General features: G+C 44.0%; 2 protein-coding genes across 4 annotated transcripts in view; one reads left to right on the plus strand and one right to left on the minus strand.

Annotated features, from left to right (window-relative positions):
- Positions 1-2,679, minus strand: part of Snrnp200 (small nuclear ribonucleoprotein U5 subunit 200) — a 29,424-nt gene extending 26,745 nt beyond the window's left edge. The window contains exons 1-3 of the mRNA XM_051183452.1: positions 2,535-2,679; positions 1,953-2,116; positions 776-947 (exon numbers count right to left, since the gene is read on the minus strand). Of these exons, the coding sequence (XP_051039409.1) occupies positions 776-947; positions 1,953-2,116; positions 2,535-2,579 (381 nt within the window). The 5' untranslated portion in view covers positions 2,580-2,679. The remainder of the gene's footprint in view (positions 1-775; positions 948-1,952; positions 2,117-2,534) is intronic.
- A 16,067-nt stretch (positions 2,680-18,746) lies between these two features.
- On the plus strand, positions 18,747-23,357 carry Itpripl1 (ITPRIP like 1). Of its 3 annotated transcripts, none has more exons than XM_051183457.1 (2): positions 18,747-18,965; positions 19,994-23,357. In XM_051183457.1, the coding sequence occupies exon 2, from the start codon at positions 20,008-20,010 to the stop codon at positions 21,652-21,654; it is 1,647 nt and encodes a 548-aa protein (XP_051039414.1). In that variant the 5' UTR covers positions 18,747-18,965; positions 19,994-20,007; the 3' UTR covers positions 21,655-23,357. The 3 variants fall into 3 exon arrangements, with proteins under 3 accessions (XP_051039414.1, XP_051039412.1, XP_051039413.1); XM_051183455.1 differs by having other exon boundaries at positions 18,747-18,961; XM_051183456.1 differs by lacking the exon at positions 18,747-18,965 and adding an exon at positions 19,538-19,677.
- Positions 23,358-27,695: the final 4,338 nt, after the last annotated feature.

Here is a 27,695-nt window from a genome sequence, read left to right on the forward strand (position 1 = left end):
CCAGGACAGGTTCCAAAGCCACAGAGAAACCCTGCCTTGAAAAACTTAAAAAAACAAAACAACAAAAATATCCCCATGAGATCCTACAATCATTCCCAGAAAGGGGGAGGGGGGAACGACACAGGACGGAACGAGTTAAGGGGTCTTCGGAAGCAAAACAAACTGCCACAACATCTTGCCACACATCTCTATGTGAAAGAGGCACTCAGCAGCCTTCTTCCATCCTGTCACACTCTTACTAATTCTTGGCTCACACAGCCTCTATTCCCTACCTCACTACAGACCTCATAAAGGCTCCCCATATAATACTAAGTGTGCAATGGTTAGGGCAGATTTTGGATAGGGATCACTTGGATTCACGTTCTGACTGACAAATGCTATCTCTTTGACTTAAGTATTTCATGTCTCTTTTCTATAAAACTGAAAATGAATGTTAATAGCACAAATTCATGGTTAACATCTATTCTATATACACTAAGTGCTCAAGAAGTAGTAACCATTTCTGAAAAATGGTATTGCCCTCCACACCTTGCTGGGAAAATCCAGTTAAGATTCTTCTGGTTGGACTAGCAATTGGCACCGCAGGTTTTCACCAAGGCCAACAATTTAAGTTTGATCTCTGAGTCCCACACAGAGCAGAGAGGACCAACACTGATAGTTGTCCTGACTCCCACACACAGAATAAGTATATGTAACTAACAATTTAACCAAAACTCTGGTGTATCACCCTTTCTCTTTCCAAACACAAAACTTCATCCTCTGGTTTCAGCCTCACCTGGTCTCCAAGAGCAGCCTGGATGAAGCTGAGTAGCACCTCATAGGTCTCCCGAGTCTCCTTAGTTTTGGGCTTATAGATGATGCCCACCATTTCATCAATGCCCTCTGACAGCAGTGTGTAACCTTTCATCTTGTTGATGTCGTGTCGGTCCTCATCACGCTTTCTTCTCCTAATGGACACATGATATGATGCTAAATGGGAGAACTTTCTGTTCCCAAGGCAAGTTTACCCTTTCTGTACATTTAATATGTGCAAGCAGGAAAATAAACCAAAATAAATAATTCCCACTTGACCTTAATCATTTCAAGAAGTATTTCTTTATCCTCATGAGGAGATAATATACTGGTATTTCAACTGGTTTTTGTTGTTTTTGTAACCTTTTACTAGCCAGAGAGGCTGGGTTCCAGGGGAATCTACTTCTTGGCTCCCAATAAATAACTGAAAAAGTGAAGAACCCAGGAATAATGTTTCTTCACAAATTTAACAATTCTCTCAAATCTCAACAACTCTTGTCAGTTACAACCACTCAAAGCAAACAGGGCCTGGCAACTGTTAAGTAGTTACAGAAAGAAAAGACAGAGAATATGCAACTTCTCAAACGAACCTAACAAGATGAAAACAGGGAGACAACAAAGCAAAAGCATCAGGAAGTGAGCAACATCTGGAGGGTAAGAAGTTTGTAAAAATGGGGGGGGGGCTGAATTGCTGAGACTAACAAGGGTCTTGGATGAAGGAGCTGGAGAAAAGGCTCAACGAGTCAGGCTTCTGCAGAGAATCAGAATTGCACTCCCAGCCCCCAACACTGGGTAGCTTACAACTGCCTGAAACTGGGTTCCCAAACTATCTTCTGGCCTCCACGGGCGTTTGCATACATATGCACATACCCACACAAACACACACATGCCTGTGATTAAAAATAAAACCGAGTTTTAAGAAAAACAGCTTGAAGAAAATTAGCATCATCTACCTATGAATCAGAAACAAAAGATATCAGTAAATTTTTTGATCCACTTCGCTGCACCCAAGGCCAAAGAAACTTTAAACCTTGAAGAGGTTTTCACTGACTTGTGCAAACACCGCTGACCTTCCACAGGTACTTCAACAACCCTACCGCTTAAACGTTGAAGATGTGCTTTAGATTACAAGGAAAATATAACATCCGGTCAGCACCTACTTGGCCCGTCTTTCCTCCTGCATCTGTGGTTTGGTCCGTTGAGCCTTATCTCCCATACGGGTTCCCTCCAACTTCCCGACCAGGGACAGAACCTCTCCTGTCGGTTCATCTCGGCGGGTCCGGTCAATAAGAGAGCGGTCAGCTTGGAGCACAAGATTTGAGTTCTGAAAAGATCACACTTAATCAAAACTTAGTTACATAAATAGTTTCTATTCCTGTTATCACAGTGACATCAGAAAATGGAAAAACACTGGAATAAAAGGATAATCCCCTAAAGAAGAAACAGTATATAACGCTATGCACAAGCACCGGACTGTCTGGTAACGCGAACGATCAACGTTCCTAACAATAACCCCCATTAGGTAAAGTGTTGAGCACATTTGGGGATACCAGTAGAAGGAGGCGGTTTAGAGATGAAGAGACTCGGGGGGTGGGGATGTCCCGAGTCCTCACGCGTCCTAAACCCCACTAGAGTTATTCCGTCGTGTTTTAACAGTCTTCACCCAGATCAGATTTTCCGTCCAGGTTTGTGGCTATCCACGGCCTCCCCCGCCCGCAGCCCTTCGCCACGACTTCACGCACCGCCTTGTACTCGTACTGCAGACTGCGGGCAGTCACATCCGCCATGGCTGCCGATGCTCGGGGAACTCAGGGTTCCACTCTCCCACACGCTGTGAACCGCCTAGACAAACCGCGCCGGGCCAGAAGGAAGAACGCAGGACAAACGCACGGGACAGAGAAAAGAAACGGACTAACTTCCGCTTCCGGGACGCACGCTAAAGTATGATGCTTTCCGGTGAATAGAGATACTGGGAGGAGTTTGCAGACAGTAGTACATCCGGGTTACGGATTCCGTTGACCGACGAAACACACGCTACTGTGAACTATGGTTCCGAGGACCTATACGTACTGCAGAGCCACGAAACCATTTTTAGTATGGTGTAAAAGTCCCTTTCTGTAGTACTTTTGCTTTCTGAGATCAGCGGTTCCGTCGAACAGGCAGGCATGCAGGCAGGCATTCGGACAAACGGAAGCTTAGGAGCTCCGTTTATTAAGGATAAGGAAGCTGAAGGAGCGAGTTAACATGGTTCTAATAATTGAATGGATTTCTCTTCTGTATTGAAATTGGGGAAATGTTTACTGTCCCATTCAACCTACCCCAAACCTTTTTTCCTCAAGACTCAATCGCTGTGTCAGCCGACTGAAGGGGAAGGAAGACATATTTGCACCCAATGATCTGTCACAGCCCATGTCAGGATTATAGGTGTGGATTATTTGTCCTCCTCAATATGGCACAAATGCTACATTTAAATGGCTGTTTTGCTAAGGAAAGATATGATAAATAAATCATGTACAGATTTACTATTCAGATTTATTAAGCAGTAATGGTATATTTTATGTGATGGTGGTATTTAGTATTTTAATAATTCTCTGCATTGACAACAAAACAGCTATTTCTACTTTCCTTTATATGTAATGAGTGACTCTTAAGCCTGTGTCTTAATCCATTGAGCTATCTTGATGGCAATTTTTATTGTTTAAGCTGTTTGTCATTATTTTAATTTTATTCTATGTATATGGCTGTTTTGACTACCAGTATGTCTGTGACTGAATGTATGTTCGTGTGTGTATGTATACACTGAGCCCAAGAAGGCCAGAAGAAGGTATTAAATCCCCTGGGATTGGAGCTACAGATAGGTTGTGAGTTGCCATGTGGGTGGTGGTGTTGAAACCTAGGTTCTCTGAAAGAGCAGCCAAGTGTTCATAATCACTAAGCCCCTCTTTGGTTTTTGAGAAAGGATGTTTTGGAGTCCAGGCAAGCCTCAAACTTGTTTTGCAGAGACTTCTCTGAATATTATTATTATTTTTATTTAAAATATAATATTTAGTATATTTATATATCATATCTTAATATATTCCTAACAACATATTTATATTTATTACTTTATGTTATTTATTTTTGAGACCAAGCTTCCCAAGTAATGGGATCAAAGGTGTGCGCCACCAACACCAAGTGTAACCATCTGTATCTTAATATGTTTAGCAGCAATAGCAGTATAATAATCCTAGATTAGAGTCTTTCTTTCTTTTCTTCTTTTATTAGTAAGAAGAAATTTTATCATTAGGTTCCAAGGCATTTAAAATATAATTACAGGGGGCTGGAGGTCAGAAAAGGGGACCAGAGTCTCTGCCATGTGGGTGCTTGGAATTGAACCTGCGTATTTTGCAAGAGCAGCAAGTACTCTTAACTGTAGAGCCATCTCTCCAACCTTATTTTCTTTTTTTAGGTAGGGTTTCTCTGTGTAACCGGCTGTGTTCCTGGCTGTCCTGGAACTCACTTTGTAGACCTGGCTGGCCTCAAACTTTCTGAGATCTGCCTGCCCCTGCCACCCAAGTACTGGGATAAAAGGTGTGTGCCAGCACGGCCTAGCATCTCCAACCCTATTTTGTAGACACTTGTTCTTTGGGCCCCCTGTCTTCACAAGTGCCACTGAGCAAAGACAGGAACTGAATCTTTAAAGTGGGTTTCATGAGGCTGGAGAGATGGCTCAGTGGTTAGGAGCATTTGCTGCTTTTCCAGAGGGCTTGGATTTGATCCCCATAACTCAACTGGTGGCTCACAACCACCTGAAACTATAGCCCTAAGGGATCTGATGCCCTCTTCTGGCCCCTGAGGGCACTAGGCATTTATGCTGTGCACAGATGAACATGCAGGCAAAACACCCACACACATGGAATAAATTCAACGTATAATAGGACTTTATTCAGAGTGCCAGATATCTGAGAATGCTTTATATCTCATCTCCAGCCAGCAAACTTTATTGAGTGAAAATAAAAGTCACTCCAAAGTGTATTCTTGTCCGTCTGGTCAGGTGGTCAGCCTTGGCTTTGAGGTTCATCATGTTGCCACTTCTCTCTCTGTCTCTGGCACCTTCTCCTGTTACTGTATTTCTCCATGCAGCATGGATGTGGACCACATGCCCTGAAGGTCACAGCGACTTGCATTCTCCTGGTATGCCATCCGGGTTCCTGATGAACTCAGGACAAACACAGTAGTGTGTACATGCTGAGATACTTAAATGTGTAATTGCAGGGTTTTTTCCTACAATATGAAATACAAAAGTACCATTATAATGTAGAATATGATAGTGCCCCAGCCATCACAAATAAACCCTATTATTCCCCACAGTAAGCAGTAACTTGTGTGTAGATGGCATCCTGCCACCATGTATTGATGGTGTAAACTTCTTACCAGTAAGAAGGTGTAAATTAAGGAAAATTATAAGCAACAGCAAGCAGTTGTGCTGAAAATAATTTAAATTTTAAAAAAACAAGTGACTAGCTGGGTGGTGGTGGTACACGCCTTTAATCCCAGCACTGAGGAGGCAGAGGCAGGCGCATCTCTGTTAGTTTGAAGCCAGCCTGGTCTACTGAGTTAGTTCCAGGACAGGCTCTAAAGCTACAGAAAAAAAAAGGCAAAATATAGATAGATAGATAGATAGATAGATAGATAGATAGATAGATAGATAAGGGACTGGAGACATGTGGCTCAGTGGTTAAGAGCATTTGTTACTCTTGCAGAGTTTAATTCCCAGCACCCACATGGTGACTCACAACTCCTTGTAACTCTAATTCTGTGGGATCCAACACTATCTTATGGCCTCCATGGGCACTGCATGAACATGGTACACAGATACACAGGCAGGCGAACACACTCATACACATGAAATAAAATAAATCTCAGCTGGATGATGGTGGCACACGCCTCTAACCCTAACATTCAGGAGGCAGAGGCAGGTGGATCTCTGTGAGTTTGTTCTTCTCTTGTATTTTTTGAGACAGGGTTTCTCTGTAGCTTTGGAGCCTGTCCTGGAACTTGCTCTGTAGACCAGGATCTGTAAATCCACCTGACTCTGCCTTCCAAGTGCTGGGATTAAAGAGTGTGCCACCACCACCCAGCCTTAAATAAATGATTCTTGAAAGAAAAAGGAAGGAAGGAAAGAAGGAAGGAGGGAGGAAGGGAGGGAGGAAGGACCAATGATAGTATCTATATTTTACCAGAGAATGTTTGAGACTAAGAAGCAGGCTTGTAATTCATGCATGAGGAAGAAGTCAACAGAGTTCTCAGCATCTGAGGAAGCTAGCTTCACAGACAGCATTTCAAACAATAAAGTAGGTAGAGCCAACAGGAGGGGATTTGGAGCATGTCATGTACAGAAAAGTGTTTTGTATCAAGAAAGTGCTGCTTAAAAAGGATTGCTCCTCCATGTGTCACCAGAGAGCATTTCACCTTAAAGGGGCCTAGGACGGTTACCATAGAGGCAAGAGAGTGGCTCAAGAAGACAGTGGGTTGTTTTTCATAATGATATTTTGCCAGAAAGCCATGCACTGTCCCATCTGTAGCAGGAACAGGGTCTGTGTGACTACATGGGGATTACTATCGTGTGAGCCAGTGGGTTTGGGACCAGAAAAAATGAAAAGAAATCAAAGTCACATTCAAACCGATGCAGAACAAGCAGCAACTGTCAGGGAAACTCACCAGCACCTCATCAGACATTCTCAGTATAGTTTTCTAAAAGGTGCCAGCAGGTGTCATTTTCTTTAGTGGTGTTGCACCAGCAAGCTGTAAATGCTCCAGTAAATAAGCTCCTAGCCATGCTCATACTAGCAACCCTAATTCAACCAGTGTGCTTTTGAAAAACAAAATTATAGAAAAACAATGGTGTAAGGAGTAAGGTTTTTCCTCCCGCTGCTGGTCTTGTCCTGCCGCCATGCCAGCCCCAATTAACATATCGAGACTCTGTATTTGATATAATGCTGTTGACCAGGTATTAGTTTCTTATTGGATAGCTCTGTCTTAAGTATTAACCCATTTTTATTAATCTAAGTACTTTTACGTGGTCTTATCTTACAGGAGAGAGAGGCCGCTGGTGTTCTGCTCTCTCAGTCCTCCATCTTAACTCCTCCTTATTACATCCTCAAATCCTCCTTGTCTCCTAGTCCCTCCTATCTTGCTTTCCTATTAGCCAACAGTGCTTTATTATTAACCAGTATGAGAAACATTTACAGAATGACATCTCCTATCATCTCCTCTTTTCTGCCTAAATAAAAGGAAGGGTTTTAACCTTAACATAGCAAAGTATATAACACAACACTTATCAAGTAAGAATCATAGTTAACAATATTTAGAGTTTATATATTATCCTTCTGTGGTCTTTGAGGGAGTTGAAGACAAATAGTTATGGTTATAGTTTTCCTTAGTTAAGATTAAAGATAAGGTACATATAGGACTTTAGCTTAAAAAGATAGGATAGATGACGAAATATTTTCTTTAAATCTTACTAAATGTTAATGGACTAAATATTGTTAACTATGATTCTTACTTGATAAGTGTTGTGTTATTTTTTGTTTTGTTTTGTTTAGTGGTTCTTTGGGTTTTTTTTTTTTTTTTTTTTTTTTTTTTTTTTTTGAGTCAAGGCTTCTCTGTATCTGTCCTGGAACTAGCTTTGTAGAACTCGCAAGGATCTGCCTGCCTCTGCTGGGATTAAAGGCATCTTCCTTCTTCCTAATGGGGGAGGGTGAATATGACCACAGTATATTGTAAATATGTATAAAGTTTTAAAAAATATTACAGAAGGACACCTGAGCACAAATTAAGGAAATTCACCATTTCAATAACTGTCCCTTCATGGTCTCCACAGAGGAGATCAGCTGTAGGTGGGCAGAAGCTAGTGACATAATTCCGTGTCATCTCTAGCAACCTGAGGTGATCTCTTCGGAACTCACTGCTGGTGTATTCTTGACTTTCCTAGAGAAAATAACTCCAGGATGAGCCAGTATGAAACAGTACTGGGATTATGAAGAGATCTGAAAATAGATTTAGGCATGGATAGTAAGCTGGACAGTGGTGGCTCACACCTCTAATTTCAGCACTTGGGAGACAGAGGTGGGCAGGTCTCTGAGTTCGAGGCCAGTCTGATCTACAGAGCAAGTTCCAGGACGGTCAGAGCTACATAGAAAAGCCCTGTCTTGAAAAGCAAAGCACAACACAGCACAAGTAGGGATAGTAATATTCAGGTCCTTAGAGAAAGGACAGGACCAACACAAGCATAGGTGTGGGCTTCTCAAGACAGAGTTGGGTTTGAGTGTCTTAGCAATAGCTGTAAATACACTTGCTGGATTGCAAGTAAAATCTCAACAGCTTTATTTTATCTTTCCCGATAGAATTATAGGGGGGCTGCAGAGGTGTCTTGGTTAGGATTGCAATAAGTTAAAAGCATGGGTTCCCAAGGATTGCACAAGAGTTTAAGGTGTATTTTTTTAAATCACAAACAAGGGTTCTCCTGAGAGTCCTAGGAAATCAAGGCTATACCTGGGAAAGGAAGAAAGCCATTTACACTTAGTCCTGAAGCCTGGTTCATTACTGTTTAACACCCTTGTAGCAGTAGTTTAGGCTGATGAGATGACCCAGTGGATAAAGGCTCCTGAAGACCTAAGTCAATCCCCAGAACCTACATGGCGGAAGGGAGAAAATAGACTCCCCAGGTTGTCCTCTGACCTCCATGCAAGCACTGTGGCACATGTATATCTACATGTATGCACACAATACAAATAAAGACATAATAAAAATTGTTTAAAATGAACCTTGTGTCTATATGGGCAAAGATCACAGAAAATGTCTATTGTGCTGGAATTCTTCACTCTCAACTAGTGAGTCTTCGAGACTTTAGGGGTAAGAAGCTCCTTTCTCTCCCACATAATCTGTAAAGGTCTGTCTTTCTACCCTCTTCACAGGATTTCTATAGCATGAGAACGTCTTCTCCCTCAGGGTTTTCTCTTGAAATAGACTGTAACAATCTTTCTTTCTAATCTGGAAGGAAAGCTGTGCCAGTGAAGCATGGATTTGAGGGTGAGACTAATTTAGAGGGTTCACAATTCATGTTTATTCCTGATACAACCTCTAAAGCCTTTTTGGTTAATTTCCTATTTTTAAATATAGGTTTAATTTTACAGTTTCCATTTTTTGTTTTTTAAAGATTTATTATTGTTATTTTTTATGTGAGTCTCCTCTTGTAATTTAAAAACTCAGCACGTAGGGCAGGAGAGATGGCTCAGAGGTTAAGAGCACTGACTGCTCTTCCAGAGGTTCAAAGTTCAATTCCCAGTAACCACACGGTGGCTCACAACCATCTGTAATGAGAGCAGTACCCTCATATGGCTTGCATGGGTGCAGGCAGAAAGTTGTATACATAATAAATCTTTAAAAATAAATGTTTTAAAATGCGGCATATGAAAGGTGCCATATGACAGAGCTTGGGCGGAGGGGTCTTTTTCTTAAGGGAAAGTGAATGGGAAATGGGGGGTGGGAGGGGAAAGGGGAGACCATCAGAGAAGCAGAGAGAGAGAGAGAAAAACAAAGGAGAGAGGTGGGGAGGTGGGCAGGGCCCTTTTAAACGTGAAAGTAGTGAATGTGCACAGGTGGTGCTCTTAGTGGATGCAGCTGAGGGTGTATCCTGTCAGAACCCTGACGGCAGGCTAGTACAGACGCCTGAATAATAACATGTTCTGCCTGCATTATGGATGCTGGCAGAAGTCACAAGAAGGTGTTGGATCCCCTAGAACTGCAGTTAAAGACAGCTGTAAGCTGCCAGCTGGGTCCTGGGAACTGAACCCAGGTGAAAAATAAAAAGTGCTCTGAACCACTGTGTCATATCTCCAACCTCAATTTTTCAATATTTCTATTCTCAAGCACTTTAAAATTCAAATTAAATTAGGCTTCTATAATCTTTAGTTCTATCCTAGATCTTCTAGTTTATAACATGCAAAAAATAACCAGATATAGGATTGGAGAAATGGTTTGGTGGTTAAAATCACTACCCTTGCAGAGGCCTCACCCATACCCAACTCCCAAATAAGAAGTCTCATAACAGCCAAGTGTTGAGGGTGCATGCCTTTAATCCCAGCACTCGGGAAGCAGCAGCAGGTGGATCTCTGTGAGTTCAAGGCCAGCCTCATCTACAGAACTCCAGTTCAAGCAGATCCATTGTCCTAGGCTGCACAGGCACTTGCACAAATATGGTGCACATACATGCACTTAGACATACACACATAAATAAGAGAATAAATTAATCTTTTTTTGGTTTATTGAGACAGATTTCTCTGTGTCTCTTTGGAGTCTGTCTTGGAACGTTCTCTGTAGACAAGGCTGGCCTTGAACTCAGAGAGATCTGCCTGAATACTCTGCCTCCCAAGTGCTGGGATTAAAGGCATATGCCATCCCCCAGCTGAATAAATTAATCTTTAAAAACAGATCTATCACATGCTCTGCATTGGGTGAACTGTAAAACCAAGTGGCCCATTTCCCCCAATACTTACTAACCATGACTGCCCAACAGCTGGAGTACCAAATGGAAGGTTTCTCCAAATAGTCATTCCTTCCTTGAATTACCATTTTCTTCTGAAAACTTCCCTATGCTAATAATGGGATTTGTGTTTTGGATCGGATTTCTGTGCTGCTCATTGGAACAGCTCCTCAGCTCTCGTCTAAAGGTTGCTTCCTCCTACCGTGTTTCTGGCTGGTCCTACACATTTACAACATGGAAAGGCCAAGTGGCCAACCTTCATTAGTATCTTCTTGGCTGAGTTAGTAAGGTGCTTTCCAACTGAGACATACCATATGGTTTGGGGTTTTCCTAAGAGGCAATACACTTCTGGAATGTTCTCTATGATTCCTCAATCCTATTGGGGTGGAGGGCACAATGCATATTTCATGTCTTTATGATCATTTTGTAAATAGAATTCCTAAACTAAAAATGGTAAGGTGGCAATAATCAGGAGAGGTCACAGAAAAATTCACAATTAGGCAGTGGATGAGCAGCAGGAAAAAAGAAGCTGAATGCTGCTAAATAAATAAGTTTATTTATTTTTTTAAAAGCAAACAAAATTATTTCAAAACAAAACAGGCTTCAAATAATAAAATGTTCTGGTAAAAATAAATAATCCCATCCATCAGTCTGAAAAGAAAATAAGACATTCAAATAACCAGCTCAGCATAAATCAGTGGCCTTCTAATTAAACTGATAGAGTTCCTGCCCCAAACACCAGAAAGGCCTCACCAACATCCAACCAGTGGGGCATCATGAATAGATGGCCACAGAGGGGCCCATGCTGGTACGTGGTACTAATCTGGATGACTTCTATGGTGAAAGTGCATCTTTTTTTGGGACCTGATATTCAGGTGCCCAAACTGTCACAATGCTCTTACCTCAAAGGGAGCAAGAGGTACTTAATTAGTTTATTATTATTATTATTATTATCATTATTATTATTAATGTTTTTCAAGACAGGGTTTCTCTGTATTGGAGACTATCCTGGAACTTACTCTGTGGACCAGGCTGGCTTCAAACACAGAGATCTGCCTGTCTCTGCCTCCCAAGCACTGGGAATAAAGGTGTGTGCCATCAATGCCCAGCTAACTAATTTTTTGAGACAGTGTTTCTCTGTGTAGTTCTGGAACTCACTTTGTAGACCAGGCTGACCTTGAACTCAGAGATCCACCTGCCTCTGCCTCCTGAGTGCTAGGATTAAAGATGTGTGCCTCCATGCCTCATTGAGATATTTAATTTAAAAAACTATTTGGTTATATTTTATGTAGTGTTTTGTTTGCATATATGTACATGTGGTGCCAGGGGAAGACAGGAGAGTGTGTCAGAGGCCCTGGAATGGACTTAGGGATGGTTTCCAGCAGCTATGTGAATACTGGGAACAAACCTGGGTCTTCTGTAAGAGCAGACAGTGCTCTTAACCGCTGAGCCATCTCTCCAACCCTTGAATGAGTTATTTTATGGGGTGAAAAATGAGTAAACTTGACCTTTGAACATACATTTAAGTTGTCCTCAAAGCCATGTTCTACTCTCTAACGTGCTATGTTTAATTTTTATTAGTTACAGAACTAATAAGTATTACTAAACACCTTGATGGTGACCACAGACAGACCACAGTAAGCTGGGGAAACTTGGCTACATGTTTCACATACTATGGTGTTGTGGAGTATCCACCAGAGAAGACATGGGTTAAGGTCAATACAGCCTTTCTCAGGGTGAGCTTTTAAACACACACACACACACACACACACACACACACACACACACACACACAAAACAAACAAAAACAAAAAAAACGTGTTTTGAGTTGACATACTTCAGTTAACAAGAGCAGTTTCCCAGAAAGGGATCCACAGAAGCCAAAAGGCAAGGTTAGTACATTTACAGACTTTCCAGAATGATACGAGCTCTGATGGATTAGGCCTTTGTTTCAGTTTTGACAGGTGGTGCTGTCTATGTGCTGAGTCTTACAGTTTAAACAGACTTCCATTATGGAGTTGGTTGTGCTAAGTAAGGTCTGGGTCCCTGTTATAAAGCGATGATTGAAGGGACTCTAGCCAGCTGGAGCGTGGCAAACATGGCTCTGGCAGGCCTTGTGCTCCTCCCCATTCCCACTGCCTTGTTTAAAACATCACATTCCTAAAGCTAGCCTTCAAGGTCTAGCCCCTTATTTGGCCACTTCCTCTTTCTGAGGTTGACCTCCAAGGTGCAACTATCAAAGTATTGAAGCCCAGCGATCAAAAGGCCCCTTGTCTCACCCAATTAACATGCCCAATCAAAATTCAACACCTCATCCTAACACAGGGTTTCCCCTTTTAACTTTATAAACTGATGTTTGTCTATGGACCACATCTGTCTCCACTCTATCTAGAGGCAGTCCTTTATCCTTCCAGGACAAATATCCCTTTCCCCTCTTTCCCCTCCATCTGCTATCTTAGTCTCTTATTCCCTTCCTTCTGTCCTTCTGGGGCAAATAAGTCTCATTTGTGATGAGAACTTGGTCTTGGGTTATCCTGAGCCAATACCATTCTTTTACAATATAGTTTTAGGCTTTTCTGTTGGTAGAAACTTGTGGTCTACTAAGAATACATTTTAAAGGCTTTGATAGTCAAAAGGATGTTAGGTCAGATACAGGGGAGAGAAATGAATGTCATTCAAGGGAACTAAAAACAGCCTGTAGTGATTTGGCTCTGGCTCTTCAACATTTTAACTTTCGGCAATCATTAAATTCAATCCTGTCTTTTATCCTTTTAGCATCTTCAGCACAGATGTGGTTTATTTTGGGGACTTCTGCTCACTGCTATCATCTAAATTGATTGCAAACATTTATGTTAATGAGATTTTATTTATTTATTCTTTGAGGAGTGTCTCCATAAACTTAAGTACTGCCAAAAACTGATATCAATCCCCCAAGCACATGATTTCCATTAGAAAAGTAGATAATATGGAATGTAAAAAAAAATAAATTAGTAAAAAATACAACAAGAAGTATATAATTATTTATTTTTTGTTTTTTCAAGACAGGATTTCTCTATGTGGCCCAGACTATCCTGGAACTTGCTCTGTAGATCAAGTTAGCTTCAAATTCAGAGATTTGCCTGCTTCTACCTTCTAAGTGCTGGGATTAAAGGTATGTACCACCAGGCTCAGGACTGTATATTTATATAGTGGGTTTTTATTTTATTTTTTATTTATTTTTTGGTTTCTCAAGACAGAGTTTCTCTGTATTGCTTTGGAGACTATCCTGGAATTAGCTCTGTAGACAAGGCTGGCTTCAAACTCAGAGATCTGCCTGCCTCTGCCTCCAGAGTGTTGGGACCAAAGGTGTGAGCCACCAGCTAATATAGTGGGTTTTAATATGTTATTACATTGCAGAGTAAATGCTTCTAGTTGAAGGTCAAAATCCCCACAACTGCAAAGCTAAGTAAAGTTTAGAATGCAGGGTGATTATGTGGTGATATTTTGTTTGCAATCTAACAGTTTGCCTGGAGATCAGAGGGTGGAGCTAGTCACACTAGTTAGTCATAGCTATCAGGCAGTGGTGGCACAAACCTTTAATCCCAGTACTTGGGAGGCAGAGTGATGGGAGATGTCATTCTGTAAATATGTTTCTCTTATTGGTTAATAAATAAAGCCCTATTGGCCAATAGGAAAGCAAGATAGGTGGGACGAGGAGCCATGGAGGATTCTGGGAGATGTAGTAAGGAGAGTCAAGATGTAGGGACTTGAGAGAAGTCCGGACCCTGTCTCTAGTAAGATAAGACCATGTGGAAACACTTAGATTAATAGAAATTGGTTAATATCTAAAACAGAGCTAGCCATTAAGAAACACTAGTAATAGGCCAACAGCTTTATATCTATCTAATACAGTGTCTCTGTGTGTAATTTGGGGCTGACACAGCTGTGGGACCAGGCTGGTGGGAAAACTGCTTGTAACAGCAGAGACAGGCGAATATCTGTGAGTTTGAGGCCACTTTGGGCCAGTCTAAAACAGAAACACAAGATTGGTCCAGTCTAAAACAGAAACAGTCTGAGGACTGGGAGGGACAGGATCGCTGGCTCCTTTAGCCTGAGGATTCAGTAGAGGTGAGAACTAGTGGCTGCTGATCTGCTTCTCCCATCCCTCAGCTTTAACCCCGATAGGTGGCTCAGGATTTTCATTATTAAGGCCAATTAGAATTTGTACTACATGATTCGTTTCACTTTAGTGATATCTGACACATCCTTCTGAGACTGAGGCTTGAGGTGGTACAATTAATCCCAGCAGTCAGGAGGCAGAGGCAGGTGGATCTGAGTTCGAGGCTACCTTGGTCTACAGAGCGAGTTCCAGGACAGCCAGGAGCACACAAAGAAACCCTGTCTAGAATGTGCCCCACCCCCAAAGTATGGAATCTGGCAAGGCATGGTCACACAAGCCTTCAAGAGGCAGAGGCAGAAGATGACTACAAGTTCAAGGCCAGCTTACTCTACCTAGAGAACCAAGAGACAGCCAAGGCCACACAGATTCAAAACAAAAGTATCAACTTTACAACAAAAGGTAATTTCCTAAAGTGGTTGTTTGTTGGGCAGGCTTGTTTTCTCAGTTGTGAAGTTAAGAAAAGAACTATAAAAACACTACCCCCACCGCTGCAGCACTGGTTGTGCTCTGAGCACTTGCAAGGCCCTGTATTCAGTCTCCATATTTACACAGACTCACAAAATTAAAAGCACGATGGCAAGTGAGTGAGGTCAGTCAGCTTCCTTTGTTTATATCTGTTTTTTTTTTTTAATGTATATGAATGTTTTGCCGCCTTTAATCCCAGCACTCAGGAGGCATCTCTGTGAATTAGAAGCCAGCCTGGTCTACACAGCGAGTTCCAGGACAGGCTCCAAAGCTACACAGAGAAACCCTGTCTCGAAAAACAAAACAAACAAATAACAACAAAAAAAAAATGGACAAGTCTGATGATTTTCAACTCCACAGGAGTTTATGACGTTCACCATTAACACATGATAGACTCAAATACTTCCCACAAAATATCTGTTGCTAAATACTACATCAAATAGCCAAGGCTTTACACAACACACATTTTAATCACTTCACCCACCTAAACCTTTTGCTTATTTTCAGTTACAATGTAGTTTAGCTCATTCCATGACATGTCTTACTGAGGTTGGGTGGGTTAAAAAAAAATCTTGAAATTTTTTCTTTAATTACTCCAGAGTATATGTAATATCTAATTTTTCATTAATTATAAAGTATAAAGTCTGGTCTTATGAATAAAAAGTAACAGCAGAGTGTACCGACCTCCTATATGTCTGACTTTTTAGAAAGGCACTGGGATTTGAACTTAGGTTATCACTCTTGCTCGACAAGCACTTTTACCAACAATACCTTTTTCCAAGTCTATGTGCGTCAGAAGCAGGGTGGGGGTAGGGATGGGAGGTGTCTTTGCAGATGCCTCCACCAGCAAAGTAAAGATCCACATGAGACAAGATGGAAATCAGATTCATCATGACTCAGTACCTGGTGTTGATTCAAACTTCTAGAGTCTGACACCAGGCAGCTTATTTTAGGCATATTTAAGTATTTAAGCACAATACAGTCTGGGGGGGGTTCCTGTATGAACATGAAGGCATGATTGATTACATTGAAACTTCTCAAATTCAGCGGCACTTTTTCATGAAGATGAGTTCTAGAAATAGGCTCTAAGTGTTATCTTAAGGGCCTAGGGGAGGATCTGGTGTGGCCTCAGTCATTCAGATAGCACAGAGGTCATCTAGACTATTAGCTACCTCTGGCCCTAGCTGTGGGAGCCTGGGGGAGCTTCTGCCACACAGATAGAGCAAGGATAACTTGGGCTATTAGCCACTTTCATCCCCAGCCTTCTGGGCAGAAATCAGTTATACATCTCATCCACTGAAGAAACAGCCTGTGTGTTTACTAATACATACCTGATTTCCTTAATGCTTATTTGTGAGCACAAGAACCTTTGTGCTCCCAACACCTGTCCAACTTTTGCAGGGTCTCTCTCCTGTAGCCCAGACTGGCCTTGAACTTATCCCCTGCCTCAGATTTCCCAAAATTTTGGGTTTGTATGCTTGTGTGTGATGTCTGGTTTACAATATAAGATTTTTAGAGGATACACCTAAATTTATTTCACAGAAAATCTACCATATTTCTTTGCTGAGCAAGGGTAAGTACCCACAATACTAGAGTTGGCTTTGTTAACAAAATACAGGTTGGAGGGGGTGGGAGAGATGGCTCAGCTGTCAAGATTATATGAGTTTAGTTCCCAGCACCAGTTCCTGGGGATCTTCTGACTTTCTTGGGCATCAGGCACCAAGTACCTGGCACCATACACGGGTGCACATACTTAGATATAGGTAAGACACTTCCATACATAAGAAAAAAATAGAGCTAAGTGGTGGTGGTGCATGCCTTTAATCCCAGCACTCAGAAGGCAGAGACCAACAGATCTCTGTGAACTTGAGGCTAGGCTGTTCTACAGAGTAAGTTCCAAGACAGCCAGGGCAACACAGGGACACCCTGTCTCTAAACAAACAAACAGAAATACAGCTTGGAGCTGGGCATGGTAACACTTGCCTTTAATTCTAGCATGTGGGAGGCAGAGGCAGGTGGATCTCTGTTCCATGCCAGCCAGGGCTACATAGTGACACCCTGTCTCTAAAACAAAAGAAGTTGGGAAACAAAGCCAAGAAAACAAAAAAACAAACAAACAAAAAACAAAGATGCTCTCTGACACTAAGTTGTAGACAATTCAAGTGTGACCTTTAAGTGGGATAATAGTTCTCAAGCTTGTTGCATCTCCCCCTTTTAAAAGATTGATTTACTTTAAAAACTTGTGTTTTGCCTACTTGTGTGGATGGGCATTCTGTACCCGAGTCCACAGAGACATGAGAGGATGTCAAATCCTTGAATTCCCTGGAACTGGAGTTACAGATGGTTATGAGCTACCATGTGAGTCCTAAGAAATGAACCTGGGTCATTTGGAAGAACAGTTAGCATTCTCAACCATAAGGCCATGTCTCCAGCTCCTTGTTGGCATTACTTTTTTGTTGTTTTTTTTTTTTTTCAAGATTTTTCTGTGTAACCGTCCTGGTGTCCTAGAACTCCATTTGTAGACCAGGCTGGCCTCAAACTCATAGAGATCCTCTTCTGCCTGTACCTGCCAAGTGCTGGGATTAAAGGCATGTGCCACCAATGCCCAGCTTTTGTTGGCATTTCTTAACATGTACTAAGTCTTGTTTAGCCTTCAAATTTTATGAAGTTCTCTTTGATATGATGTACGATCAGTAGAGCTGCCTGAAAGGATATTGAGTTCTTTTGTTGTTTTGGTTTTGTTTTTTGAGACTGGGTTTCTCTGCGTAGTCCTGCCTGTTCTGGGACTCTTTCTGTAGACCACTGAACTCACAGAGATCTGCCCCTCTCTGCCTCCCAAGTGCTGGGATTAAAGGCAGTGATGGTACATGCCTTACTTTGACTACTGAGTGGCAAACAAGGCTCCAAGACAGGACTTTGAGTACATATACCCTTTCCTAAGTACCGCTACGATTGGGGGAAGATACATGATTTCTGGGCATGAGATATATATGAGATTTCTGGAGGTGAGATATATACACATAACACCTGTGTATATGCATGTTTGTATGGTGTTGCATGTGTATGTGTGCATCTGCCTCCTGTGTACCTGTTGAGGCCATAGGTCAATATCAGAAGCTAGCTCTGTAGACCAGGCTGGCCTCAAATTCAGAGATCCACCTGCCTCTGCTTCCCAAGTACTGGAATTAAAGGCACAAGCCCCCACACGCCAGCAAGAGACAGGGTCTCTTACTAAAACCTTACACACATTGGCCACTTTAAGCTCAGTGGGCCTGCCTATCTATGTCCTTTCCATTTGGGGTTTAGAGGTGTTATGCCTTGGGCCCTAAACTCATATTCTCATGCTTGGGCAGCAGGCACTCCACCCACTGAGTCATCTTTCCCATCAAGTGATGTTTACTACAGGTGCCTATACATATCTCCTTTTTCACTTTGCATAGAGCCAGAGGGAAGTGAGAGTGGCTTTCCCCAGTCAGTTCCTAGCTCTGTCTCCATTATCTTTCCACCACCAAATTCTCAGTAAGTGTACATTATCCAGGAAGGAACTTGGTGAGGGTGGCAGCGGGCACTTCAGCCTTGTGCCACCGGTTGATGCAAAGCAGCTGTGAGAGGGTAGCCACAGATGCTCTGCTGTCCCTTCAACCTTAAGGGAGACCGACAGGGGACAAAAGGTGTGTGCCCTTAGGGAAGGCCTCAGATCTAGAGGAGCCTCTGCCCCGGACCGCCTCTTGGCTTTGAGCAAGGGGTGGAGCTTGCCGGGGCGGAACCCCTGAGGCGGGAACCTCTGAGGAGTGAGTGCTGTAGTTCTCCAGGACCAGCACCGCGTGGTAGTCGCAGCACTCCACAGCCCGCAGACTTTGGACTGTCAGAGACATGGTCTGTATCCAGAAAGAGCGCGACGGGACCTCTCCTGTAGTTGGTGCCGAGTATGAACTGGGAGCATCGTGCACGCCCGGAAGAAGGCAGTGGGGGCCAGGCCGCTCTGTGTCTTTAAGAATGCTCTCTTGCTCATAACAGAGATCGTGAGTAAGGTGACCCCTAATCCCAAGAGAAACCTTTCGTTTGGGTCTTTAATTGGGCCAGGAGAGATGGGTGACAATACGCTTTCCGGGTGTGGAATTTGGGGAAGTTACTAAAGGTAGAGGGGCCTCCACTTTGAGGCAGAGCCTGCTGCGGCCCCGGTAATTTTGAACAGGGTTCATGGAGAGGGCAGTTGGGCTCAGTTCCAAAGAGAGGAGAGCCCCTCACCTGAACTTGATGTCCATGGTACACTACCCTTCATGGCTCAGGACGCGCAGTAGCTGGTGAATTACTGGGGTGAAGGCAGGAAGTTTCAGGCTTCAGTGGTTGAGTGGGCGGGCCAGCGAATCTCTGCTGCTGTCTGTCGTTTGGGTCTTGGCCACTCGGTTCTGCAGGCTCTCTCCTGAGCCGAGTGTGTAACTGGGCCGATGACCACCGGCTACCCTGCCTCAGAACCTCACATTGCAGTAACAAGGAGCTGGCAGCACAGCGCCTGCCTGACTGCTGCAGGGCCGAGTGGTGAGGCTAAGTGGTCTAATCACAAAGGGTAGGGTTGTGAAGTCACAGAGGAAGTGGGATGCTGCAGCTAGGGACTGAGGCTGGCTACTCAAGAATGGGGAAGATATTGCCCAGACAGATTCTGTGTTTTCTGCCCGTGGAAGGGAGCCTCTGGGACTGGCTGGGCATACCTGGTGCCCAAGGTGGACTGATGAGTCGGGTGAGGCCACCCCACTGTAAGGGTCCCACTCCCCGTATTATACTGGAATAAAAACAGTCTCGTGTCCACCCTCTGGCAGCGTAAATACCACCCACAGTATATGGAAGGAAAGCAGGTGACTCAGGGTACACCCTGCTGTCGCCACTTCCCTTCCCTGAACCTCCTCTGAGGCAGACCACTCTTCTCCGTGCAAACTCAGCTCTGCACACTTTCCGTCCCTCTTGAGTAGTTGGCACCCAGGATTTGAGGTACCAGGGCTCTGGGGACTATGTGCTGGAGAAAGTCACCACTGATCCCCACCCTCCTACTTGTCCAGATGCAGAGGCCTCCATGGCTGTGATAAGCCTGCTGTTCTTGGCAGTGATGTATGTTGTTCACCACCCCCTGATGGTCAGTGACCGGATGGACCTGGACACATTAGCCAGGAGTCGGCAGCTGGAGAAACGGATGAGCGAGGAGATGCGGCAGTTAGAGATAGAGTTTGAAGAGAGAAGGCGGGCAGCTGAGCAGAAGCAGAAAGCAGAGAGCTTCTGGAGGGGAGACACATCCAGTGACCAGTTAGTGCTGGGGAAGAAAGACATGGGGTGGCCCTTCCAGGCCAGTGACCAGGATGGGGGCCCTCTGGGCTGGATGCTGGGAAACCTGTGGAATGCAGGCCTCTTCTGCCTTTTTCTCATCTTTGAGCTCCTGCGACAGAACATGCAGCACGAGCCAGCCTTTGACTCCAGCAGCGAGGAGGAAGAGGAAGAAATCCGGATTGTGCCTGTCACCTCTCACACCTGGCTCTCTAATTTTCCCTCCCAGGAAGCCCTGGAATCCTTTTACAAACATTATATCCAAAATGCCATCCGTGACCTGCCCTGTACCTGTGAGTTTGTGGAGAGCTTTGTGGATGATCTCATTGAGGCCTGTCGGGTGCTCAGCCGCCAGGAGGCTCACCCACAGTTGGAGGACTGCCTGGGCATTGGAGCTGCCTTTGAGAAGTGGGGGACCCTCCATGAGACACATAAATTTGATGTCCTGGTGCCCATTGTCCCGCCACAGGGTACTATGTTTGTCTTGGAGATGAGAGATCCAGCCCTGGGCCGTCGTTGCGGCTGTGTGAGAGTGGACTCCAAATGCATGTGCAAACACGAGAAGCTCCTGGGGGATGTGCTGTGCCTGGTGCACCACCACAGGGACCACTCCACCATCTTGAGCAAGTGTACTAGCTCCCTCAAGGCAGCTCTCTGCACTGGCTCGCACCTGGACGTGTGTAAGACTGTGCAATGGTTCCGAAACATGGTGGGCAATGCCTGGGCCCTAGTGGCCCACAAATACAACTTTAAGCTCACCCTCCCGCCGTCTACCACCTCCTGCAAGCTCAGGTTGGATTACCGCTCAGGCCGCTTCCTGTCTATCAGTTTGGTTCTTGGGGTGCAACGGGAAGACACCTTGGTCTACCTGGTGAGTCAGGCCCCTGAGCGAGAACAGCTCACCAGTGTGGACTGGCCTGAGTCCTTTGCAGCTTGTGAACACTTGTTTCTGAAGCTGGTTGGGCGCTTTGCCCCTGAGAACACCTGCCACCTCAAGTGCCTGCAGATCATTTTGAGTCTTCAGGACCATCAGATGTTACCCCCGGGAGCCTCCCGCCCCATCCTCACCTCCTACCACTTCAAAACAGCCCTCATGCACTTGTTGCTACGGTTGCCTCTGACAGAGTGGCAGCACAGCATGCTCTCTCAGAGGCTCCAGGACCTTCTCTGGTTCTTAGGGCAAGGCCTCCAGCAAAGGTCTCTCCACCATTTCCTCATTGGTAACACTTTCCTGCCCCTGACCATACCCATCCCTAAGACATTTCGTAATGCTGAACCTGTTAATCTTTTCCAACACCTGGTGCTAAATCCAGTAGCACACTCACAGGCAATGGAGGAATTCCACAACCTTCTGGCCCAGGTGAAAACTCTGCCTTGCTCCTCACAGCCTGGAGAACTTTAAAGGAAAGCCAATTAAAAGGAAAAAAAAAAAAAAATAGGAGAGGGTATTTCTGATTCCTCAGGATGCAGAGTTTATTTCTAACCTAACCAGAGGTGTATGTAACCCTCACCTTGCCCATGGGGACTGTCACACAGTAAATCACTCTTAGAAGCATGTGAAGAAGGCTACAGCTAGTGAACCCCAGTCTGGGGATCGGGGTGGGGGTGTCAGTGGCTGATGTTTTAGAACCCTGGCGTTAGTGAAAGTGCATGGAAACAGCTGCCATGGGAGGAGTTTGCTGCTGAGGAGTGGAGGTCCTGTTAAGTTGCGTTTCGGTATCACCATTGGAAAGCAGAAGCTCCAGAGAGATCTCCACCCTAGCTAACTTCTTTCTGTGACTTGCTCCATGTTCCCTTTGAAATGGCTTCTTACACTGTTTAATTTCCACCCAAATTGATGCATTCCACTTTCCTCCCTCGAATCTACAGCTACAGTTCATACTTTAGAATGTAAGGTTTCATAACTTAATTAGTTTAAAAATATAAACAAGATATCACTTTTCTATTTTTTGGTTTTTTTTAGCTGGGTCTCACTATGTAACCCTGGCTGGCCTGGTACTCGAAGTGTAGACCAGGCTAGTCTTGAATGCAGACATCTGCCTATCTCTGCCTCCCAAGTGCAGGGGTTAAAGGCATGCACCACCACCACCTGCCTTTTTTCTTTTCTTCTGTTCTTCCCTTCCCTCCTCCTTTCTTTCTTTCTTTCTTTCTTTCTTTCTTTCTTTCCTTCTTTTTTTTTTAAAGACAGAGTTTCTCTGTGTGGCCTTGGCTGTCCTGGAACTCTCTGTAGACCAGGTTGGCTTCGATCGAACTCAGAGATCTGCCTGCCTCTGCCTCCCAAGTGCTGGAATCAAGAGTGCATCACTCCCACCCACTGACTTCTATTTTTTTTTTTTTTGTTGTTGTAAATTCCTTGCCTGTCCTGAACTTGCTTTGTAGACCAGGCTGGCCTCAAACTCACAGAGATCTGCCTGCCTCCCTATTTTCATACAAATTTATAGCTGTGGTTATGTATCTGAGAAAATCCCTAGTACTACCCAAATATTTGTTAGTCTTGAGTATTAAGTATTAAGTTAATGGCGACCCATCCCATAATTGAGATAACATAAGCAATAAGCAACACCTGACGACCTTTCTGGTGCCTGGAAGCAATATTGGGAAGTTCTGCTTTTGCTTTTCCATGGGCTCTGAGATGAGCAGTTGGTGTCTGAGAGAGCTAATGTGTGCATTCTGCTGGTGATGACTTTCTAGTCTCTTTCCAGAGGTGACGGACATGACTTGAACTTTGTAGTTTTGAAAAGAGGGGTCATCACAATCCAGGCCCATTGCCAGGACTGGACAGGAAGGTCTGCAAAGCAGTTCAACTCTAAATAAGAGTCCTGATTCTAGAGAATGATTGGCGTGTGTTTTCCCCTCGTTCCTAACCTTCAGCATCTTGAGTATTAAGAAATAGTTGTGGGGTGTGGTTGTTTTTGGAACATCAAGGCTGTTATGTACCCAACACTGCCAGGAAATTTGTTGGGAGGGAGACCCAGGCCCACCCTTTGACTTGACCTCTGCTGCAGATGGTGAGAAAGAGGGTATCAAATGCCAGCCTTTGGGGCTTCTGTTGTGGAATCCACACCTTCCCCACCCCAGCAAAAATAAAAGCATTCTAGAAACTGATGTCAGTCAGTATTTGGAATTCTTGAAAATTATCTGCTTCTATCTTAACTCCAATAGAAAAATGGAGGCCTTTTTCCATATGAATTAAAATCTGTCAGATAACATTCATATATCCCTTTCCCAAGAAGTTCTTGTTCCTCAGACAGCTCTAGCTAATATATCTTGGTGTTTCTCAGTGCACCTTAAAACTGGGCTTTGCCGTGTGGTTTTCAGTGGCATGGCCAGTGGACAGGGAGGGATAACTCATAAACTTAAGGAGCATCTAAGTTATTAATTTCCATGGTACCTAAACCCAGATCTCAACCAAATTAAAAGCTCTTAGTAACTACAGTGTGCTCTGGGCTGGGAGTCTGCTGGGATAGGAAGAAGGTGGTATGATTGCTAGGTCTGCAGGGATGTTTCTCATCTACCAGACAAAAAAGAAAATGTGAAATTTGAGTGGGGAGACTACAAAGGGGATAGTCAACAAAGCTTGGGTGGGGCAGAAGGTACAAGTAAGCTTACAGGGTGTGTGCGGGGGCATGAGTAATGGAAAGAACAGACCTGTAGTGTAGTGCACTGGGAATATTCTTAACAATGAAATGGGGAATCTCTCCAGATAGGAAGCTAAATTTTATTGTGCTACAGAACCTGGCAAGCCCCCAGGATGCAACACCGGTTCCAGTGATGGTAATAGTCACAGTTCACTGAGGATGCAACACCAGTTCCAGTGATGGGAATAGTCACAGTTCATCGAGCATTGTCAGGCGCTGCTGGTTTTGTTTAGGAATCCACTCAGTCCTCACATTGTAGCCTCTTCTTGTTTTTTTGTTTTGTTTTGTTTTGAAACAGGATTTCTCTAGCTTTGGAGCGCAATCTGGTACTCAACTTTGTAGACCAGGCTGGCCTCGAACTCACAAAGATCTGCCTGCCTCTGCCTCCCAAGTGCTAGAATTAAAGGGGAGCACCACCATCATCTGGCTTTCACATAGGTTCTTTATAGGAGAGACAGGTACAGAAAAGGTGTACAATTTTCCTATGGTTGAATACCTAGTAAGTGGCTGCACCCGGGATAAAGTACCCGCCCTAGCCACCTTTCACTGTGGGCTTTGGAGTGAAACAAGATTAACCGGTCCAATAGCTCTGAAAAGCAAAATGTATCATATTGTTTTTAAGATCAGGGCAGTATGTTATTGTTTGAAGGTTCTAAGATTAATTGTTCATAGCCCAGGATTTAGGAGGTGAGGAATTTCATATTGCATAAAAAATTAAAAGCATTTGCTTAGAGGCCAAAAAGAATGTAAAGCAAGCAACTCCCCCCCCCCCTCCCACACACACACAGAGTTTTCCTGTATAGGGTTTCTCTGTGTGGAACTGACTCTGGTTCTAAACACCGGGTTGGGCTTGAACTCAGAGATCCACCTGCCTCTGCCTCCACCTCAGGAATGCTGGAATCAAAGGTCTGCTCCACCACTGGCCAGTATCTTGGAAAGCCCTTTCAACAGCAATGTCTTTTGGTCTCAGTAACTTGATGGTTTAAATCAGAAACTGTGTTATGGCAAAGGCAGATTTTTGGATGAAAATTCAGCAAATTTGTAGTCAAAGGTTGCTTGTTTAGCCAATTGGTAACTATTGGTCCTCATCCAAGCTAAGGTTGTTTCTCTTGGGCTTTAAGGAAGTAGAATCTGGTGGAGTACAATCCGTCCTCTGGCAGCCTACCAGTGGGGGAGGGGCCTACGGCTTCACTTCTGTACAAACAGGGGAATTGAGTTTCACATGCCTCTGATACCAATGATAAATCACTTAATCTTTTGGCACCCTCAGTAGCCTTAACTCCAAAACAAAGGCAGCATTCAGAGGAGGATGTGAAAGACCTGGTTGCTCTGGGCATGCTTGGCCTACAGACACTGGAGTATGAACCTGGCACAGAGCCAGCCAAGCAGTCAGCCTAGGAGGCTCATTATTGCCCCCAAATAATAGCCTCCAGTGGGTCACCCAGCATCTTTCCTTTGCCAGAGGTTCCAACCCAGTTCTTCAGGGACTTATTCAGAGCCACCTGTACTCCAACACTTGTCGCTCTTAGTTTGAACGTCAGAGCCTCCAATAAAGGAGCCTTTCAGTGTATCTGGGGAGGCTTTCCTGGAGAACCGGCAGGAGCCAAAACCCGAGCTAAGTGGTGGAAGATGGAAATTGGGAGAATTTTAAATGGAAGGGAGCATGGATGCAGAGGAATTAAGGTAGGAGCAGGCAGGATGAAGGCAAGTCTGGAAAAAGGTCAGAGGGTGGAGGAAGGGAGGTGACTAGATCAAAATGAGGCTGAAGAGTCTATGGGGGGTGGGGCAAACCCTGTAGGTCCCTGTGGGCCCCTTTGGAAGGTCCCAGAACAAAGGAAGCTTTGAGGGGGTTTAGACCTCTGGGAGGAAGTGGTAGCAGGCAAGCTGGAATGACATCAGATTTACACTGGGCAAACCCCATTCTAGGCTCTAGGAAGTGAGTGATGTGGATGGAAAGGTGAGGGGCCTGCAGAGATTTTTCAGAGGCAAAAACAGTAATGGGTAAGGTGAGGGGCATGCAGTCCTGGGTGCTGATGTGCAGCTTCTGGGTGGCAGGTGGTAGCATTCAGGAAGATGAGGAACATTGTAGTCTATCCATAGCCCCACTGTTGTGGGGTTCCCACCAGAGAGGATGGCTCAGAAGTGTTTGTCGTCTTTAAAGATACTTGCTGGCAAGCTTGACAGCTTTATAATTAATTTATTTTTATGTACATTAGTGTTTTGCCTGCATGTGTTTCTGTATGTGGGTTTTGGATCCTCTGGAATAGGAGTTACAGACAGTTGTGAGCTGCCATGTGGGTGCTGGGAATGGGATCCAGGTCCTCTGGAAGAGCAGCCTGTGCTTTTAACCACTGAGCCATCTTTCCAGACCCAGAAATGGGCTTAAGCTCAGAAAATCTTTGTTAGACTGCCGGTAACTATACTGGGTGTTCAGGATTCTACCTAGTGTAGCCCGAGATTTTCCTAGGGTGAGCACTTGAGCACAAAAGCCATGTCCTGGGTTAACATACTTCAGTTAATAAGAGCAGTTAGAAGTAGAACTACAGAGGCCAAAAATCAAGGCTAGTACATATAGAGACTTTCCCAGAACTATGGACTTTGATGGATTAGTTTTTTGTTTTAATTTTGACAGGTGGTGCTGTCTACATGCTGAGTTTTACAGCCTGAATGGTACTTCCTTAATGGAGCCAGTTGTGCTAAGGACTGGGGCCATGTTACAACACTTGTGCCTCATCCTAAAGTGGTTCTGGGAGAAAAAGTTCATGCAAAAATTAAGTAGCTTTAAAAAGTAGCTTTTGGGGTTGGAGAGATGGTTCAGTGGTTTAGAGTACTTGTTCCTGTAGAACACCTGGGTTTCATTCCTACAACAGACATGTGGACAAAAATGTCCTTCATTTTAAGTGTGTGTGTGTGTGTGTGTGTGTGTGTGTGTGTGTATGTGTGTGCAGACATGACTACACAATGGTCTGGTGTATATACAAATGCTTACACAACAATCTGATATGTGTATATATGTACACACATATATATATTTATATATATGTATATATATATACACACAGACACACATACATGCATACACAATGTTCTGGAATGTGTAGCTGTGTGTGTATATACACAAAAGTATACACAATGCTCTGGGGTGTGTGTATACATTCATACATAATACTCTCAGAAGTGTATACATATATGTACACACATGTTCTAAGTGGTGTGTACACCGGTAAACAATGCTCTGATGTGTTTATACTTTCATACACAATGTTCTGGGGGGTCTATACACATAAATAAGTACAGTGCTTTAGGATGTGTGTACAGTCATACACAATACTCTTGGACGTGTATACATATACATACATACTGTTCTTGGGGTGTGTATACACAGGTAAACAATGCTCTGTGGGGTGCCTACATGCATACACGATGGTCTTGGAAGTGTACACACATGGTTTGCATAATGCTCTGGTGGTGTGTACACATGAATACACTCACTACTCTACATTAATTTTTGCCCGCCTGTAACTTTGAATAAAGACAGCCTTTTGCTATCCGCGCAGCAAAGAAACCTGCCTCCGCATTAAAACCCAAATTCTAGAAAACCAGAGCTTTGCCCTCCGGGATCCACACTTCCTACTCCACGCCTAGCGTTTGGCGCCGGTGTGTTTTAAACTTCTTCAACTTTAAACCGTCTTCAGTCTCACTGGGAGTAGACTTCGATGAGAGACTTCCCGCCCGCTTTTCCTGAACACACTTTTACCAGCTACCTATGCGGTCTGCGCAGGCGCGCCTCAGACCACGCCCTCCA

Source organism: Phodopus roborovskii, unplaced genomic scaffold (assembly GCF_943737965.1).
Source record: "Phodopus roborovskii unplaced genomic scaffold, PHOROB, whole genome shotgun sequence".
Lineage (NCBI taxonomy): Eukaryota > Metazoa > Chordata > Mammalia > Rodentia > Cricetidae > Phodopus > Phodopus roborovskii.